General features: G+C 39.3%; 1 protein-coding gene across 1 annotated transcript; it reads left to right on the forward strand.

Annotated features, from left to right (window-relative positions):
- Positions 1 to 7,129: 7,129 nt before the first annotated feature.
- On the forward strand, positions 7,130 to 18,514 carry LOC104621057 (riboflavin-binding protein). The gene is made up of 6 exons (XM_010287443.1): positions 7,130 to 7,145; positions 8,009 to 8,164; positions 8,880 to 8,979; positions 10,108 to 10,236; positions 14,012 to 14,123; positions 18,157 to 18,514. Exons 2-6 carry the CDS (start codon positions 8,026 to 8,028, stop codon positions 18,391 to 18,393), a joined length of 717 nt encoding a protein of 238 aa, XP_010285745.1. The 5' UTR covers positions 7,130 to 7,145; positions 8,009 to 8,025; the 3' UTR covers positions 18,394 to 18,514.
- Positions 18,515 to 19,381: the final 867 nt, after the last annotated feature.

Consider the following 19,381-nt stretch of genomic DNA (forward strand, 5'->3'; position numbering starts at 1 on the left):
CTATGCTCACCGTGTTTGTCGCCAGAAATACTCTGTCACATCCAAAAAACACAGGAGAGTAATTAATAGAGGCTTATAAAGGGGCTGATTCTTATGTTATCCAGACTGACTAACACGGAGCAAAAGCAGGGGACCGCAGAGAGCCTGTGTCGCTCACTTACTGATACTCAGCTAACACTCAGTTAGTTCTGTTTTTCTTTGTAGTTCCAGATACTTCCTTTCCCTGGCTTCCACCTTCCATTTTCTCCATATAAAAAATGTCTCAGCATGCCCTTCTGATTTGGAAGGTAGCTGGAATGATGCTATCCAGGAAGAGTTCCCTGCCATTCTTCTCTAGCTGGTTTAAAGGGACTTGGATGAGGCAGAACACAGAGTCTAGTCTAGCTTATTCTGTAATGTTTTCTGAAATGACATAAATCCATCTGCAGCATTTTTACGACTGCTGAGCACACAGCTGCAGCAATAATTCCTGGAGCTGTGAGGTTAAAACCTCTTTATTCCAAATGGAATAGAAAATGCTAAATAGTAGGTGTTATTAGGATGCTGCTGAGCAAAAGAATTTCCTCTACAAAATGAAATACTTAACTTGATCATTTGAATTCCTATTAAATGCAAACATTTAGTAAAACTGGTGCTGCACAAAACCCAGCTGATCACCCATTTTCACTGTTTCCAAGGCAGAACTGCATCACCAATGCCACCAAATAAGTATATCGCTAAGGCTTTTCATTTGTCATTCTGCTCACACTATACACATAATCTTCACTCTCAGTATTTCTGCTCTGTATGAGACAGAGGAAATGGCTTTAGTTGTTCTGCATGTTAAGCTGTCACACACCTTCTGTTAGTGACCCAGTGCTAATGGTATTCACAGAGAAGTTTTGGTCTTTACACTGAAATACTGATGTTTGGCAACTGGCAATATGCAGTCAGCCCGGAAGATGGCACGGTACTTTGGGATGTTGCACTATACCTGCGCAGAATGTCAGTAATGACAAGTAATTATATAGGCTGCACATCATCACTATGACTCCTGGCTACTTCCCTAACTTTACCCCCATGACAGCATTCTTTTTTCAAGATTCACTAAAAAAACACCGTGATACAACTGAAGAATACCAGTTATGAGGAAAATAAAAAATAAGGGTAAAAAAGTAGTTACGTGAATTGCAGGAAGAGTGAGATTTGCTAGGAAAACCTTTGACTATGACTAATCAATTACCCTTTATAGAATGATGCATCATTTTATTCAGCAAAAAGAAATACACCAATCGCAGCTCCGCCAGGCTAGGCAAGCACTGCCTGCACAGCTGAGAACTGCAGCCACAGAGTACAACTCACCACCACCATCCCCCCAAGTTACGCAGAAATGGTAAGGAATACAGGATTTTCCAAAAGAATGTAGGAGAATTAGTAAGTCTGGGACCTTGACACAATCTAGGCAAAATTTATTCATGATCTGAATCTAGGGAGGTCTGCTATTTGAAAGGTTCTGCATTAGACGTTTGGGTAATTAATAAAAATACTCATAGTTACATGAGGACTTTTTACAGAAAGGATATAAACACTTAAGTTTCAGAGCACAAGCTAATCACTGAATTAAGGAGGATTAGGAAGAAATTTCTTACAGGCAGGTTATTCCATAAAATTATGTTATACAGTGTGTTATTCCAGTGCATCTTCACTGGAAACTACTACTATTAATCAGTCTCAGGGACAGAATAATGAAGTAAACCAACCGACAGCTGGGTCCAGGGTGGCAATTACTAGATCTAGATATAACAAAAGTCCAGTCCTAACTGGATATGATTTGCTTCTCAGTTGTTATTTTCCTTCTTTAAATACCATGAAGGACATACATCCTTGTTTGCAGTGATGCAGTATGTCAAAGTGACAGCTTTGCGCTGCTGTAACCTTGTTCTAGATACCATATTTACATCTGATAAGGAAGTAGAAGATGTAAATATGCAAATGTACAACACGGAGTTAAAAGTATGGCTGTGAGGTTTAGCGAGAGCTTAGTGCAATAGCTAAGTTAACAGCACTTCTTAGCAACAAAAGCTCATCAAACACATTACAGCTTTAAAGAGACAGAATAAGACCAGTGAATATGCTGCTTTCATTGTCGGCTCGGACTTGATTGTACAGCAATTGCCAGAGTTGAGCTGTTACCCCTGGGTGTTAGCAAAGTACTAATTACATGTGCATATAAATATGCATATTTGTGTGTATTTCTGCAAGGTCCAGAAAGGGAAGCACATGGGGAATGGAGAGATGCTAGCCAGCAGCAATAGCATCAGATCCTTATTGTTGTCACCCTCTCTTTGGGCTCCCAAAGAAAGACCAGTTTTAAGGAGGGCTAGGGGACAGATTGCACGTACTTCTACTGCTACTTGTAGAAGTGCCTCCCAAATATGAGATGACAAATACAAGAAAGCAAGCCATGGAAACCCAACAGCTGTGGAGTGGAGGTTAGCACCGGGACACTTCAAGAGACGTAACGTGTCTGTATTGAAAGAGAACAGACAGAAAGGGCGTAGATAAACTGAGAAGAGAGTTGGAAGTAAAAGCAGTTTTTCACTGATACAACAGAGGGGGGAGCCATTTGAGGGATGCAGAGAGAGAGGTAGCAACCTAAAGAAAGGTATTGGGGGAAAAATACCTTTTTCATGAGTGTTGCGGTTAATTTTCTAACCACAGATTCATCACAGGGCAATGAGTCAAGCTACCTCGAACTCATATGACATGTATGGGAGTCATTCCTCAGAGATGTCTGCAGCGACACTACATGGACCTCAGCTGTGTCCTCCTTAAAATTCATCCCTGCTGTGATACAAACAGGAAAAGCTCAGTAGTGATTAATCTGGTGGTTTCCAGTCACTGCTTTTTAATATGTTGACCGGTATGATCTCACTGTTACCTTGTGCTTGCATTATTTGCTTTCTTTGTAGACCTGTTAGCTCTTACCTTTGATTAAAAGGTGTTCAACCTAACGTAACAATGAAAAAAACAAACAAACAAAAAACCCAGAATGCTAACACAATGGGGCTTAGAGGTTGGCAGTTCTGACTTAAAGTACTGACAGTCCTCCTCTCCCCTATTTGTCTCTTTCATTGTCATATACCTTTTCCTCACAGCAACACAACTCTTCTACAGCTGGGCTATAAACTGAATGGGGAAATTGATGTGGCTAGAAACACTGGAGGCAGGGGCAATTGCTGGATTTCTTTTTACTGGATCAGTTCCCCTGTCTGGTTGGGTGCACAACCCCAGCTGGGTCATGCCAGCACAGTGGAGGGAAAGGGGCCATACAAGATCAGGGCAGAAAAGGGGGCTGTGGGACATGGCCGTCCACAACCCAGTATTGGCACCCAGTTCTTTAAAATACTACATCACAACTTTACGCAGGAGCATCTAGGCATTATCTCTATGCAAATAATAAATAACCGTAATAAAAGTATAAATAAATTAAAAAATAGTATTCATACTCCCCTGAGAAGAACTTCATCATTCATAAGTGATTGTAGAAAATGCAATTAGAAAAATTAGAAGCAAGATTGCAGTTGGTTTATTCTGGCATATAGGTCAAGCTGGATCCAGATTTTCTTTGTCACTTGTGAGAGCCCACATCACACCACACAGTCAGCAGCTATTCAAACCAAAGCCCATTCTTTGTAGAAAAAATAACAATAATTGTTAGTGGTTCAAGGACCCTCACAGTAACAGACTAGCAGAATGTGAAAGACAAATGAAAGGCTAGGGCAAAGGAAGAGCATTCAGTTATGCTTTCAAGAGATGCTTTCAATTCAGTAATAACCTAAAATAAGTAGGTTTTTGTCCCCTTTAATTTTGAAAAACCTAACATGGGGCTTAAAATAACACTTTTACAATGATAATTTTGTTGTTTGGATTGTGATTGCTTTTTAAACTTTTGCTTTTACTATTCATTAAAATGTCTGCTTCCCCCCTCTCCACTGACTCACTCTCTTGGTTTTATAAAATTATTGGTGCTTTTGTCATTCCTGTGCCCTGTTGGAGAACTAGCTCAGCAACATTTGTGTACTCAAATAAAGCAAGTAAGCCATACTTTGTGCCATGATGTATTCTTTACACAGACAAAATAAAAGGAAAATCCCAGCCCCACCAAAGTGAACAGAAACAAATCACACCTTAAACTCAGTAGTGTAAAGATTTGACCTCAGCTTTTTCTCGCAGAGTCAGGAGTGCCAGACTGAGTCCATCTGGAGTGTCTCTTTTGGCATTCAGCTTGACTTGTGACATGATACATTCAGCAGAGAGACTTGTGAATATGAACTCTTGGTTCTGAAGTCTAACATAATTAAAGTCAAGAATATTTACTTAACTTATCATCAAGTAACGTGCCCTTGTTGCAACTTTAAATGCAGTTCTGCAAAGGAGCTTCAGGAATGACGCTAAGTTAGATAACAACCTGTGCTCCTCATTACATTTCTTGTTACAGTTAATGTGAAAAACACTTCCAACTTCTGAGTGTTGTAGGCTCACACTGAGATACGAAGAACAAACAGATTAATTTCATTAGCACACATTGCCATCTATAATAAAGTTATAACAGGCCAAATGTTCTAATTTACGCTCCTGAAACTCTGTCTCCCTCCGGTCACAGTGTTGTTACACTTTGAGGATGCCAAGAAGGGAAATGGATCTGGCGATTGTCACTGGTTGGAAGTGCAAACAATTCTTCCCTTAACCACATCGGCTTTGCAAAGTTACCAAGAATATAAAACCATAAAAGCTTACTTCAGTCATTAAAGAGATCTGACTCACAAAACAGGAATCGCTAGGTTGAATTAGGAGATGTCAGCTGACATAGTTACTAAACTGACTGCCAGAAGCTAGGAAGTTAGCAACTAGCTTTATTTTTTAAACATCTTTTTCCCTAATTTTCTGCTGATGGCTCTTGCCAGAAGGAAGTTGCTCAGGTAGATGGCTCTTGAGACATAGTATAGCAGTGTTTGTGGTTTTGGAATAGATGCATACTTTTATTAGCATTATAAGGCTACTATCAATTAGATCATCAGATTATAATAATAGTAATAATAATTTAATGTCATGGTGCCTGAATTGCTGTCTGTGGCACAGACATGCTGATCTTAACATGCTTTAAACCTTTCTTTTAACATCATGCATGCTTTAAGTCTAGCTCTTGAAAAGATGAATAGAAGTTACAGGGCACTGATATTAAAATTAAATGGCAATAGGAGTCTTAAAAGTACAAGAAAAACACTGAGTTCATTTTTAACAAATAAAGAGAAATGACCCATTCAAGTATGGGAAGGGCTAATAAATTTCCTTTAACAAATTTGTCAGTATAAAACATTACACAAAGTAATTAGCCAGAGAATACTTCAAGGAAAAAGAATCAAGATTCACTTCTCAGGAGATGAAGATATATAGCTGAGATCTCAAAAAGCTCCTGAGCCTGCTTACATATATTGCTAACCAAAGCCAAGTCTGAGAAATCACAAACATATGACAATTTTCCTTCCTGCTGCTAGAAACTCTGCCTATTCTCCCAGCAAGTGGTCCCATTTGGCTCACACTGAAAGCCTGAAAAAGATCCCAGTTTCCTATAGCTTAATATAATTTGTATGTCAATTCAGTGAACAGAGGCATTACAAGAAACCTCCTGGCACACTTACACCTTTATAAGCTTGCACATATTTTATGCAAACCGAGCAGTAAGGCACAGAGCGTGTACTATTTCTGTGCTTTTTAGCAGGCTGGCTGGCCCATCAACTCGTCTCAATGTTAAAAGTGAGAGTGCGTATTATACAGTGGTCTTTCTTTTGTGCAAAAACACAGATCCAAGTGCCGAACAGTATGCACCAATCTTTTACATTACAAATCAGCAAGGAGCTCCATTAATTCAGCCAACACTTGATCAAGCCACATGAGGTGAAGGCGTGGGTAATAAGCCGTTAGATTGACTTCAGTTTCTCCTATAGTTACTTTATACCTCTTTAAACTTGCCTTAATTAAATTCATTCTTTAAACTTGTCTTAATTAAATTCATTCTGGAACATAAAAATTGCTCAGTTTCCACTGATCTGGAAATGTCACTTTTTAGGCCAGCAACACTTTTGCCTTGAGGCGTTTACTCCAGCTAGGATAGAAATCAGTGCTTATAGCTTATAGAGATTGTTTTATTATCATGCTCAGTGAGTTTGCCCAATGAGATTCATACCACACTTTCACTATGCCAATGTTTGTTTTTTCAAGCAAAAAAGTTTTGTAAATAAAGGCCCCAGAGTATTATCTGACAAACCAGTGTTCTGTTTTAAACATAAACCCAGCAGATGCTACTTTTCTTATGGATCTAAATAATTGCAAGGCAGTGAGTTGTGCTGCTCTTTACAGGACTCACTATGAAAGTACATGCAACTATTTGTAATCACCTTGTCTACCTTATGCAATGGTTTATGTTCAGATGCAGAATCCTCTTCACAGAAAGCAGATCTCAATGAAATCCAGTCAGGAATCACTATCAATGGTACAAGCAACAGTTTCTTGTAGCACTTGTGAGAAACCAGAGGAGGTTTTAGAGGGATCTTGTCAACAAAAAGTAAAGACCTGGGAATCGGCAGTTGTGGAGTTTCTTCCAGGGGCTGCAATGAAATTACTGTGTAAGCCAAAGGCAAGCCATCTATAGTCAAAATTAAGCCAGTCAGCCTGAAATATGAAGTGTTGTTTTTAATGTCTTTAATTCAGTGAAGTCCTAATCTGTTATAAGAGCCCCATGAAACTGTTGTAGAAAAGAATCTAATAACTAATAATAAAAGGAATCACTCAAAAATTGGGGGGGGGTTAGTTGTATTTAATGTGTAGGGGAGCTGTTGTTTTTCTAATTCTAACGTATGTTTGTACTTTCCTCTGTATCATGTCGATGTTTGCAAGCAATAAAAGGGCATTATGTGCTGGTCATTGCATCTGCTTTTGAGATAAATCTATGTTAGCGTTCCAAAGGGTCAAGGAACTATTCCAGGGCAAACAAATTCTAGAGCACTGATGCCAGATGGTGTGTATATAAAGTGGAAAATGAAAAAAGCATCTTACTGTGTTCCTGTTCCAGGGAGAAGTATCACCCAGAAGGACAGCAAAAGAGGTGAGAAACTACTGAGAAATCGGAGAGACAGTTTTCTCCTGTAACGTGTTGTTTACTTTATATCTGAAAAGCCTAGGTACATAGAGGAGCTGCAGTCCTTATTCAGGCAAAATTATTCCAAAAACATAACAGGAATATTTAACTAAAGAATGAAGGGTTAAATTAATAACGTGTATAAAGAATTATGCATTGATTTATGTAACAGGTTCTAGGTTTATTTATATAGCTCACTAATACATAGTCTGTGTTCAGAGAAATTTTAGTCTCACAGATGAAATGTTTTTATCTTGCATTTTTGACCAAACTCTACAAAAGAGAAAGAAAATAATAGATCATATTCTTAAGTATAAATTAGCATAGCCTCAACAAAGGCAAGTTATCAATGTAATTTATCCAGCTCAGGTGCTGACCACTACTAGCTCACTTGCAGCTATATTAAACGTGTAATTTCCAAATGTGCAAAACAACTCTGCAAGTTTTAGAACTAATCAATCTTTGCTTCAAATCTAGTGAAGCAGAGGAATGTCCCTTGGAAGGGTTCAAAGATAAATTCAGGTCAGTGTAAGAAATTTAAAATAACTTTCTTAAATACTGAAAATTATGACTTGTTTTCATAAATAGTCTGAACTATTGGTGACTTTTATCACTTGTCACTGAACCTCAAAAATACATAGCAGAAGTATAAGTGTTCAGGTATAAGCAAAGAGAAAGGGAGAATGTGGGTCTTAATATTTATGTGTGCATCTTTGCTGAGCATATTTTGTTTGATTATATATGTAGCTTTTTAAAAGCAGTTCTTCCTTTTAATGTTATGGCTTCTCCTAGAAATAAAGGATATAAATAAAGACTTCTCTCCATATAGGAAAAAGAACCCAACAACAATGCTGAGGTTTGCTGTCACCCTCTTTGCTGTCATAACATCATCTACCTGCCAAAAATATGGATGTCTGGAAGGGGACACCCACAAACTGAAGCCAAGTCCTGAGCCAAATATGCATGAATGCACTCTGTACTCTAAATGTAAGAGTGGTTTAATTTTTGCCAAATATAGTCTGGAAGTACAGCTTTGTACACACTAATTGTTTTTGTAGTTCCATTAATTTCTCAGAAATATATAAGATACAGTATACTTTGCATTTGAAAAACTTCCTTCATTGGCATCTTGCTGCATGCAAATCAAGAGTAAGATTCTGGTTCTTAACAAAGTCAACTGCAAAACTCTCATTGACTTTAGTATCTTTAAAAACTTCTAATGCAGTTAACTTTTCTTGTAGCTCCATCTGCTTAAAAAAGTTTATAGCAAAGATTAATTTGGTTTATTGTGAGTAAGTATAAAAATTCATTGATTGTATCAGATACCAAATGGGAAAGGCTGAAATCAAAATTCTATAGTGAGCAAAGAATTCATTACACTTCTTCAACTCTTTTTTTATGTTTGGTAGCTTTCAAAGTTAGTATCCCTCAGGATATAACATCCAGCAGAACACTGGTAAAATTCTTGGGGCTCTCTCTCTGGGCACACGTTGAGAAAGCATCATTGATGCCAGTCCACCGCACTTAGCACTTACACTACTACTTCCCAAACCAAAAATGTTACAGCTTGAGCACATCTTCTAGTTAGTACTAAGAGACTTTACCATGCTACAGACCAAAATAGATTCATCTTACTTTTTGAGTCTTCCAAATACAGTATTAGAGAAAATCCTTATTGCAAGATCTGTTTCATTCCTAACAGCTTCCTGTTGCTACGCAGACTTCACAGAGCAATTGGTTCATTCCCCAGTAATTAAAGTAAACAACAGCTACTGGAACAGATGTGGGCAGCTCAGTAAATCGTAAGTCAGCTTTGATGTTGTCTGTGTCCTGGTTCAATAGATCTATGCTGTAGCAGCCACAGAGCTAACAGTAACTCCCCCCAGAGCTCCTGATGGACAGCCCCTAGCTTGCCCTAGGGATGCCACCCAGCCTAGTTCCCATCATCTTTTCTCTATACCTGACCAAATCTCTCTCTCTCCTTTCACAAAAGCCCATAAATCCCTAAGTATATACTATTTGTGCAGAAGGATTTATGCCATTTTATCAAGAAAGGGTTATGTTTTTTTCAAGTTTGCTTTTGGTATAGAACCAGATCTAGCAATGCAGAGCAGTCATAAACCCAGTAGGTAACAACCACACTGCACCTCTGTAGCTCTCCAAGGCAACTATCACATACAAGTGAGTGTGACCCCTAGTCAATACAGATCAGGCTTCTTCCTTTGTTTAGAAAGCAGATCAACTAGATTATTAAATCTCACAAACAAAATGCACAAGACTCCAGAAATGAAACTTGTGAATATTTAGAATAAAAATTCTTGTAGCCCTGTGGGTTTTGTAACCATGAAGAACGTCTCCATAATTAAGGTTTTTAGTACCCTGTTACAGCTGTGAAACATGGCAAGTTATAGAAATAAAAGAATGAAAGTACAAAACAATTAAGCAAAAACAGATGCACAAAAGTAACAGCTATTGCCTGCCACTCCCAGAAGAGCAGCAACAGTATGTGTTTTTAAGTAACTTCAGCTGGGCTGTGGGAAAATCTAAAGATTAATGAAACTATGAGGCTACAGCATAGAAGTTTTGGACTATAGTTTTAAACTACATTTTATTCTTGCCTGGAATTGTTCTTGCCAGGAAAACTCAAGGCCTCAAAAGTTTACAGAAAGCTTACACAAATAGGGATGAAATATGCGTGGAAACATTCGTGCACTCTTTAGCTGGCTATGGTAATTGCACGGTCAGAGTCTGTGCACAATGCCAAAGGAATGAGTTTGGAACCTACACATTAACAGGGTGAAAGGATGCTTTTCTGTGTTTTTCTCCCAATCTGTAGTGTTGCATCCACATCAAAGCAGGCCTAGAAAACTGAGGCTATAGCCTTGATGCTAAGCAACAGGCTTATCTGTGGCTTTTCTCACCCACCACAGCTGTGAAGATTTCACAAAGAAAATTGAGTGCTTTTACCGGTGTTCTCCACATGCTGCTCGCTGGATCCATCCCAACTACACTGCTGCTATTCAGTTTGTTCCATTGTGTCAAAGCTTTTGTGATGACTGGTAGGTTCAGCTTTTTATCAAAGTATCTTTATTTAGCTTTAATATGCCTGTGTTACTCACGTATCGAGGAGCATGGGTGGATGAAGCATGGATCTCCCAATCAAGTAGCAGTAAGATTTGATGGTGTTGTACCACCTTTATGCCTTTTGTCTTGTTTTTCCTTTTCATTTCTTGTTTGCCATCTCTACATTTTCCTCTGCTAAGCTACTACCCCCAAAATAATAGACACAGACAGGACGGAGTCACTAAAGTCTGTCAGTTCAGTGACACAAGGACAGCACTGCGCTCCTCTCCGCGAGGAAGCAGTGCAGTGGCATCAGAGCTGCCTGACGTGATGGAGGAGCTCTCACCACGTTGACAGGCACTAACAGCAGTGAGGGCCTGCCCACCCTTTGAAAAGTCCAGTGATAAATGCCTGTGAGCCAGCATTTATGCAGTTAGTATTTTAAATCTAAATACTTGATCATAATATGATACATTTCTTTTATATGTATAAAATGCACTACGAAATAAACAGACAGTTCGTGTCTATTTTCAATTAATTCCTATAACAAATTAGCTTAATTCCTTAATCTTTCATCCCTGGCCTTTTCTCTTCTCTTCCATCATCCTTCTCTCTAAAACCACTTCTAAAAGCCTGAATCTCAAAGAAACTTGCAGCCAAGTAGTGCTAAAAATATTAATAGCAATGAGCAAGCATAATAGCATTTAACTTTGTTTCCCAAAATACAGCATTGGGGAATCACATTATTTTCTGAGTGCAAGAAATGTAGTGGGACAACCCAGCACCTGTCTATCCTTAGTCTTGGGGTAGGAGCATTACATGCAAGTGGGGTAGTGATATTTTTTCTGTGGTTCATATCCAGTGGATATCTCTCCTTCCCTGTTATGAGATGTTGGATCTTAAGTAAGGTCATATAAATCTCAGTCAGTACCATATTAATGTTGAGCCTGTAACTACAGTAAATAGCCTGTATGGTTAAATTGGTGTGAACCATAGTACAAACAGCACAGGCTGTGTTCACACTATAGGATTATAACTACTAGCATCCCTTGAAAGTAATGAACTGTGGATGTCTGAATCCCTTAGGCTGCTCTGAAAATCACAGAAAAGTGTTTTAATACTTCTAAAAATGTCATAAAAGAGCTTTTCTTGGAAGGACAGAAAATACAGAACACGATATGGTCAGGTTCTCTTGCACTTCTCTGTACAGTGCTATCCCTAGTGGATACACAACTTGAATGTTACTTACACATGGATCCATTTTCACTCTTATCTTCTCGCAAAGGGCAAAGTCATGTACGCAGTGCAGTATTTTGGTAGGATTTGTCTTTAAATAATGTCTCCATTGCTTTGTGCCAGAGAAGGAAAGCATAGCTTGGATTTGTAATGGAAGATAGTGAAAAGGGCTGATGTATTTCTTAGCTTGCCTAGAGTTTCCTCTAGTGATGAATTTTATTTCTGTGTTAGGAAACTCCATGTGCCTCAGGAACAGATTTGTCATATGTGCAGTCTTCCTTCCTAAATTTTTCGTGATCTTCTAAACTGAATCCAGATTATTGACCGCCTTGAAAATAAAGACTGAGACCCTGGATTTGACTCAGTGCTCAGAATCTCAAAGCTCAGAACCAAATATTACCAAAAGCTGAAAACATTTGGATATTAAAGCATTGGAGTTGCCAGTGAGCTTTAGAACAGATCTAACAGGCAAAGCAATAGAATACCAATACCTAAAATAAATGTATCCCAAAATAAGTAGCACACAAAGTCATCACCAAACTGCTATATCCAGTGAAAGTGTAAAGATGAAAAAAATATACCAGGTAAGTTTAGTTTGCATCTATGAAGTAGTTTAAGCCAGCCTTAGTATATATGAGATTTATACCAAAGTGGGGTATATGGTGGGTCAATATTACATAGCAAAACCCTCAGTGTCCCCTGGGTATTGCCAGAACCTCCAGGTAAATAGCATTTTTAACTTTTGCTGTTGGAAAGTGGGAGGAGGGGGGTGACCAAGAGCATAGGAAAAACTGACCCTTTTCCATTATAGAGTCTCCTGGCAGAGAGTAGGCTCTACTCTAAACAAATACTCAACAATGATCTATTGCTCCTGTTGGCATCATAGATGCCTGGCCTGAATCAAAAATGTAATGATGACCCATTACCAGTGTGCTAGTCTGTGTGCCTGCCTAATGCCAATGTCAAACCCATTCCCTCACCCTGCTTAAGGCTTGAGGCTAGAAAAGAATCTGGACAGAATTCCCACTCTTTATGGTGATTTAAAGTAACATCTTTTTTGTGTTCTATTCACTGGAATCCCTTTAGCGTGCTGTAGCACTGCTAGTGATGTGACCTACTTTCTCTACATGCTGTGAGTGTGCCTGCTGCATACTGTATGTCTTTGTGGCCAGAAATGTGCAAAAGATTCTGAATGAGCAGTGACTTCATTTAAAAGAAATTCATCTGACTAGCTTGGGGCCTTCCTTTTCTTCCTATTGTCTTAGGATTCCTTGCTCCCACTAGTCCTAAACCTATTGCTTTTGAAAGAGCCTGATGTACAAGCCATTTTCTGATCCACCTGTGAAAGGGGCCCATGCCCTTTAAAAGACAGCCAGCTATTTACAAAAAACAGAAGAAAAACCAAATTTTAAAATAAAAATATCTTGCCCATTGTGCATAGAGAACGAGTATGTTCAGGGAGGTTCTTGCAAGAATTTATGTTTCTCACAGGTTTTAATTAATGTTTGAAGAAACCACTTATGGGTTTCTGGACAGCAGAAATCAGACTTTTCAGAAGTCATGATTTTTCATAAACTTAGCTTCATAATGACTTCCATTGGGTTAAAGAAAAACTCATAACAATAAAGTTATGCCTTGATACCTCTTTATATAACAAGCCACAGAGTCAGGCAATAATCATAATTAGGAAATATTGCATCTGACAATTCAATAGATAATAGTGAATAAAAATATAAATACTTTAATAAACATATTTAACCCAGATTCCTGAGGATGCATAGCACGAATGCCCCAGTTCAGTAAAACTCTGAAATCCATCTTCATAATGTGAAAAGTATAACTGAAGGTGATGCTAATTTCTGTTCTCAGCCCCAAGGGCTGCTCATCCTTTCCCCTACCCTGTCCCCACCTGTGTGAGAGGCCATGAAGCAACCCCAGTCTGGGAACCCATCAGACTGAAAAATACTTAGCCAAACAAAAAAGGAAACCAAAAAAGACAACTGTGGGAAGGGCACAACTTCTGTTGTATTTCAGTGCACACTCCTCATAGCAACCCCTTGCCTAGGAAATATTCTTCTTTTCCCATATTAATTCATAAATACAAACTTTTCCCACATCTCCCTCAAGTGACAGTTCATTCTTACCATACCTGTGCTCTGTCACAATATAGAACATCAGCATTCGTGAAACTCCCTCCCACACAGTATTTCCTCCACTCAGTAACAACAGCAAACATAACCAAGCAGAAAACGTTGCATGAATGAGTGTTGCTCCTCAGAACATGAGCCCTTTACTTAATTCTGTGAGTATAAAATGTGGTGGGTGAACTGTTTAGTTTTGATTGGGATTTAGGTCTTCCTGGCCAGCTCAGAGTTTATGTACATGTCAAGCTAAGATGATGTGCACATTTCTTGAAGATCTGTTGCTAAGCTGCACTGTGCAACCATACCACATTACTAGCATAGCCCAAATAGACTTTTTGAGTTGAAAAAAGTAAGAGGAATAACTGTATCTTCCACACTACTCTCCATGAAGGTATGAAGCCTGCAAAGATGATTCCATATGTGTTCATAACTGGCTGACAGACTGGGAATGGGATGAAAGTGGAGCAAACCTCTGTAAGAATAAATGTATTCCATACGGTGAGGTAAGAAAACCCAATTAACTGGAACAGAAGAAATGGCATTGAGTTCTTTTTTTTTTCCCTGAATATGTGGGTATAAAATGCAACAGGTGAATTATTTTTACTTCACCAGTTTCAAGCCATACCCACACCAGACTTTTTAAGTATATAAATTTTAAAACATTTATATTTATGTAGATCACTTACTCTAAGTATATACATATATTTAATTAATCACTATTCATACCACTTCTGAAACAAAAGTTCAAGCAGCACTGACATTTTAACCACAGTGGGGTTTAGAAAGTAAAAGATAAATGAACTTTGTTCGTACAAGAGAGACACTGAGATGCATTTTATAAGGTACCTTATGTGATGTGGGGCTTTACACACCTCTATCTTTTTAAATTGGGACATAAATTCCCAAATCACTAAGGAATTTTTAAGGTTTTCTTGCCTGTTAGGCATCTTTGCCCTTTTCTGTATTTTACCTTGTTATTTTACCTTCAAGTCCTTCTCCATCCTCCAAATTCCTAAGTCCTGACATTCTTCTAATTGTCTCCCTTTTGTTCTCCATAGACTTATCATGTATCTCTGATGTGTGTTCTCCATTGTGTCTGCCAATGGCTAGGCAGAGCTAACTTTGTTCTATATAACTCTGATGGTTAAAGAGCAGCACAGACAAGCTATCTGACAGCTCATTCCATCTTTCAGAGATGGTTTAATGGTTGAGGTAACTAATTTTATGAGCAAAAATGTATAAAAAAAGAACTGACAAGACTTACAGGAGCAAGGTTCCCTGGAACCTGATCTACAGACCTTCCAAGCGTCAGGCAGGATTTTTTCTAGTGACTCAAGTAAGTTTAGCATCAGGGCAATATAATACAGCTCAAAACTGCTACACTTATTTGAATATTTTTAACAGTTGAACTTCACTGGGTCCATGAAAACTGTCCAAACTGCAGAAGTAAATGAAATTTAAGTGTAGTGCTTAGGGATTGGTAGTAAGGCTTGCAGAGATCACAGATTCATTGTTTTGAATTTAATTCAAGTGCATGTACTTCCAGAAGTCAGCTCAGCAACTGATATAAGTGGAAGTCACAGGCCAGTTAGTGCAGGATTGCTGTCTGCCTTGCAAAAATGACACTAATCAGCAGGCTCAGGAATGTGGCCAAAAAATAAATGGGCTGCGGAAACTTACAGCTTAGTTTCCCAGATGTGCTAAATCATCAGTAGTTCCACATGAAGTAAAAAACGAAATTATAATCTCCGTAAATAATCTCCAGTCCGTGTTCAAACTGTTCCTGGTCCAGAGATAGGAGTTTTTAACCTTGAATTCCTTTGTACTTATTTCTTAAAGAAAATATACCATCTACAGGGAAAAACATGCAGCAAATCCAGAGGTCTTATCACTTGAAGCCAGGCACAGCTATTCCTAAACTAAATGGAACCACACCCTAAACTGCCCATGTTTTTCACCAAAAATAGGCTTGCATGGTAAGTAAGAATAAAGATGAAGTTTCTTCAGAGAAATTTAAAAAACACATTTGCCATATGAAAATTACATGATACACAAACACTAGACTCGCTTGGTTTGGACTCAACTCATGGAAAAGAAAGTTACTGTCACCCAGAAGCACAAAAGGTTCTCCAATGTCAGAGCACTGTGGAGAGATGCTTACTTTCTTTGGATGCCCTTAGCTCATACAGAGGAGCAATCACCAGCCCTACATTTGACATATGCAAGTGGTTGTAAGGACTATTTGGAACAAATGCTGAATATTAAGAATGCACAATGGATCATAGCCAGTTTTAGCCTGGCTAAAATGAGGCACATTTTGTCATTGTTCTCCCAGCTGAGTGCTCCCCAAGCAATGTTAATGCACAGACTAGAACATTTTCCAAGAAGCTGAAGAATCAGAATCCTTTGCAGTAATTTAGGCACATGTTTGTAAATGGGCTGTGTGCACTGTTCATTTGTACTGTTCGTTTGCTGCAGCATTCTGGCTGTGCTTTTATCTTTACGTCAAGCTAGGAGGAAGGTCAAAATAATATTACCAATTTAGCAAGTAGAAGTGCATGAATACATGTTACAGAACCTGTGAGACACAAGAATAGGATGTAGCCATCTCTCCTGCATACAGACCTAAGAAAACCCACATGACAGCTTTTAATGCTTTCTGAAATGATTAGCTAAAAGCAGGTAGAAATCCAGGAACTGTAACAAGAGCTGGAAGAAAATGTCTAGTGCAGCTTAAAAGCACAGGAATAGTGGGAAAGAAACAGTTAAGATCTGCCTGCTCTGAGAACACAAGGAGAGAACTAAATGCAGCAACCTTTCTATTTCTGACCCTGCATTGCTCCCAGTGCACTAGCCAGCCTCCACACTCCTCTTCCAGCAACTGCAGCATCCATAAAATGAGCACTGACTGGAGATGGCGTGAACTGAAAAGCTATTTTACAGACTACAGAGTCTTCCGGGCTATTTGGAATGAAGTCTGTATTATTCACAAAGGATAGATTTCTAAGGCAAAAGTGATGATTATGATTTCTTCTCATCTGCCTTCCTGCACAGTATAGGTCAACATAGTTTTGCATGTGGGGAGACAGGGACACATCTCATAAGAAGAACTTGTTGTGGAAAATAGGTGGAGCAAAAAAAGCTGCAGGACTGCAGATGCCCAGTGCCACTTCTACATAATAGACTTAAATCTGTAATCATTTTTTTTCACACAGAGCAGCTTCCATGCAGAAATCTCCCAACCACAAACACAGAGCACCTTCTCCGAGATACACAGTGTCAGATCTTTGTATGAGTCGGTGATGACACTAAACCAGTCCACCATCCAGAAATTAAAGCACTAAGAGAAACACTGTAGGATTAAAGAATCAGTGTCATGTCTAAGGACAGCTTGTACTATTACAGATGAAACACAGCTTCCTTCAGAGAGATGCTGGTGACATGGTTAAGGTAAATCAGTCAGTAATGGAACCCAGCTGTCCCTGCTGCCTGGTCTGCTGTTCCAGTCATTAACACTCCCACTCCTTAATTCCCAAGACTTATACTCCTTCCATCACTCCCAGCCCCAACTTCATTCTTAGTTTTGCTTCTGGGAGTACCTGAAGCTTCCTTTACAGAAACAGGAAAGATTGAACTTCAACCACAAACACATGGGAGAAATGCAGGCAAGATAAAGCATATATCCTGCCCACTCTGTGGCTGGACATGATAACTCCTAAGCTAATACTGTTTAGGCAAACTCAAGCTGGGCAAACAGAAGGTTGTCACAATGCGAGCTTGGCAAGCAAGAAATATGTTTGTGGTGTGGCTGTACAGATCTTATGACACAGGCCTTACAAAACAATGTAGTATCAAGAACAGGGCAGATTCACTCGCAGAGAGTGCAAGAAGCTGCAGTTTACAATTTCTTGAGCCAGAAAGGCCATTGCACCACTGGACACAGCACTTTGGAGGCTTGAAAAAAACTTCTTTTCTTCAAGCAGTTTCTAAGTTATGTCCCTTCTCTTAGTCTTTGAGGTCCTGCCTGGTCACGATGTACGCTGTAGCAGGCACAGTGAGATCCCACAGAGCTGTGACCTCACTGGGCTGTCTCTAGACAGTAGATACAAAGATTCCCGTATTCAAAGCACTCCGTCTGGTGCTTTCAGCACTACCCAGATCCCAAGACATGTCAGAGTGTCTTGACACGCTACAAGTTGTACAACCTCTCACACACAGCTTTGGTCTGTCAGACCCAAAAAGCTGGCTGGGCTGTCAGCCCCAGGGTGGAAACAAAGGGCTGGCTCTAGATAACTTTGTCCTTCATGTAATTACTTGCTCTCACAACAGGCAAATCTCTTTTTACCAGTAGTGAGACTAACATTTTAAGATATCTCAGAAGCGATGAAGCATAGCACACAGTGGATGACTACAGACTGCTTTTTTATAATCTAGTACCAATTTTAGAAAGTTATAAGTATTTATCAATTTAACACAAATTGATTTTAACTCAATTCTTTTTAAATGTTATTGATGCACTTCTTATTTAACACACAGATGTACGCAAATGGGACTGAGATGTGCCAGAATATGTGGGGGGAGTCATTTAAGGTCAGCGAATCCTCCTGCCTCTGCTTGCAAATGAACAAGAAGGACATTATGGCAATGAAGTATCTCTTCTCCGAAAGCTCAGAGGAAAGCTCCAGCATCAGCAGCAGTGAGGAGCATGCCTGCCAAAAGAAACTCCTGAAGTTTGAGAAACTAGAGGCAGAGGAAGGGGAACAGACAAGATAAATGCTGGTGGATGTATGTCAGGACAAGAGAAATCGTCGTGGAGGCTGGGCTCAGGGCATCACGCCAGCCTGCTTCATCCTTACTTCCTAGAACATAATAAATCAATGGCTGGTTATATTAATCTTTCTCTGATGTTTTTTGCATCTGCATCACAAAGCTCCCAGGCAGGTTAGCACAGGTGTAATCTTGTGACTTGAACTGAACAGCTAGAAGCCTGAAGGTAACATCTAAGGAGTTGACTTTCAAAGATGAAGGGCACAGGCAGCTCCTACTGACTTAAGGTGGAACAGTGAGAACTAGAGACCTCTGGAAGGCCATGCCAGTATCGCACCAAATCTTCAACCCAGACCCTTCATTAGCACAGGCACACAGCACTCCTGTCACGAGTTCCTCTGTGCCTGGCTCTGCTCAGATAAAGAAATGCTGCAGGTAGAAATAGGTCAGTGAGCTGGCTACTGACCACTGAAAATGTATTTATACTGTATCCCAAAAACATGCTTGCAAAACAGGGGATTGTGGTGTACTAGATAAATCCCTGGATCCATATATTGCCAGTATACAGTATGCACAGTCTGTTGCACTGGGCTTTTACCTTAAACAGCAGCAATAACAAGGTGCACTACAATATGAATTTGAAGCGTAATTTTGAGTGCAATTAATCCCACTGAATGATTCTAAACAGAATGATCTCTGATAAACAGAAGTGTCAGGGAGGTCCCCAATCAGGTTTCTCCCATCAATAATTCTGCTTCCCAGCATCACTGTTACAGTCAAAGTAAACCCAAAAATCTGCACCAGTCCCAGAGGGACTCATCAGGTAAAGATGAATGAAGTCCTGCTTTCAATTATGCATCCATACTCCCCCTGACATAGCTGTAGAGGGGACAAGTCTGTGCCATTCTGTACAGCCTCTCATAGTGGTATCACCAGGAAAACCATGAGGAGGATTTAATTTGGGGGGTCATATTACCAAATTGTAAAAATCAGC

This window comes from Phaethon lepturus, unplaced genomic scaffold, assembly GCF_000687285.1.
Source record: "Phaethon lepturus isolate BGI_N335 unplaced genomic scaffold, ASM68728v1 scaffold36515, whole genome shotgun sequence".
Taxonomy (NCBI): Eukaryota; Metazoa; Chordata; class Aves; order Phaethontiformes; family Phaethontidae; genus Phaethon; species Phaethon lepturus.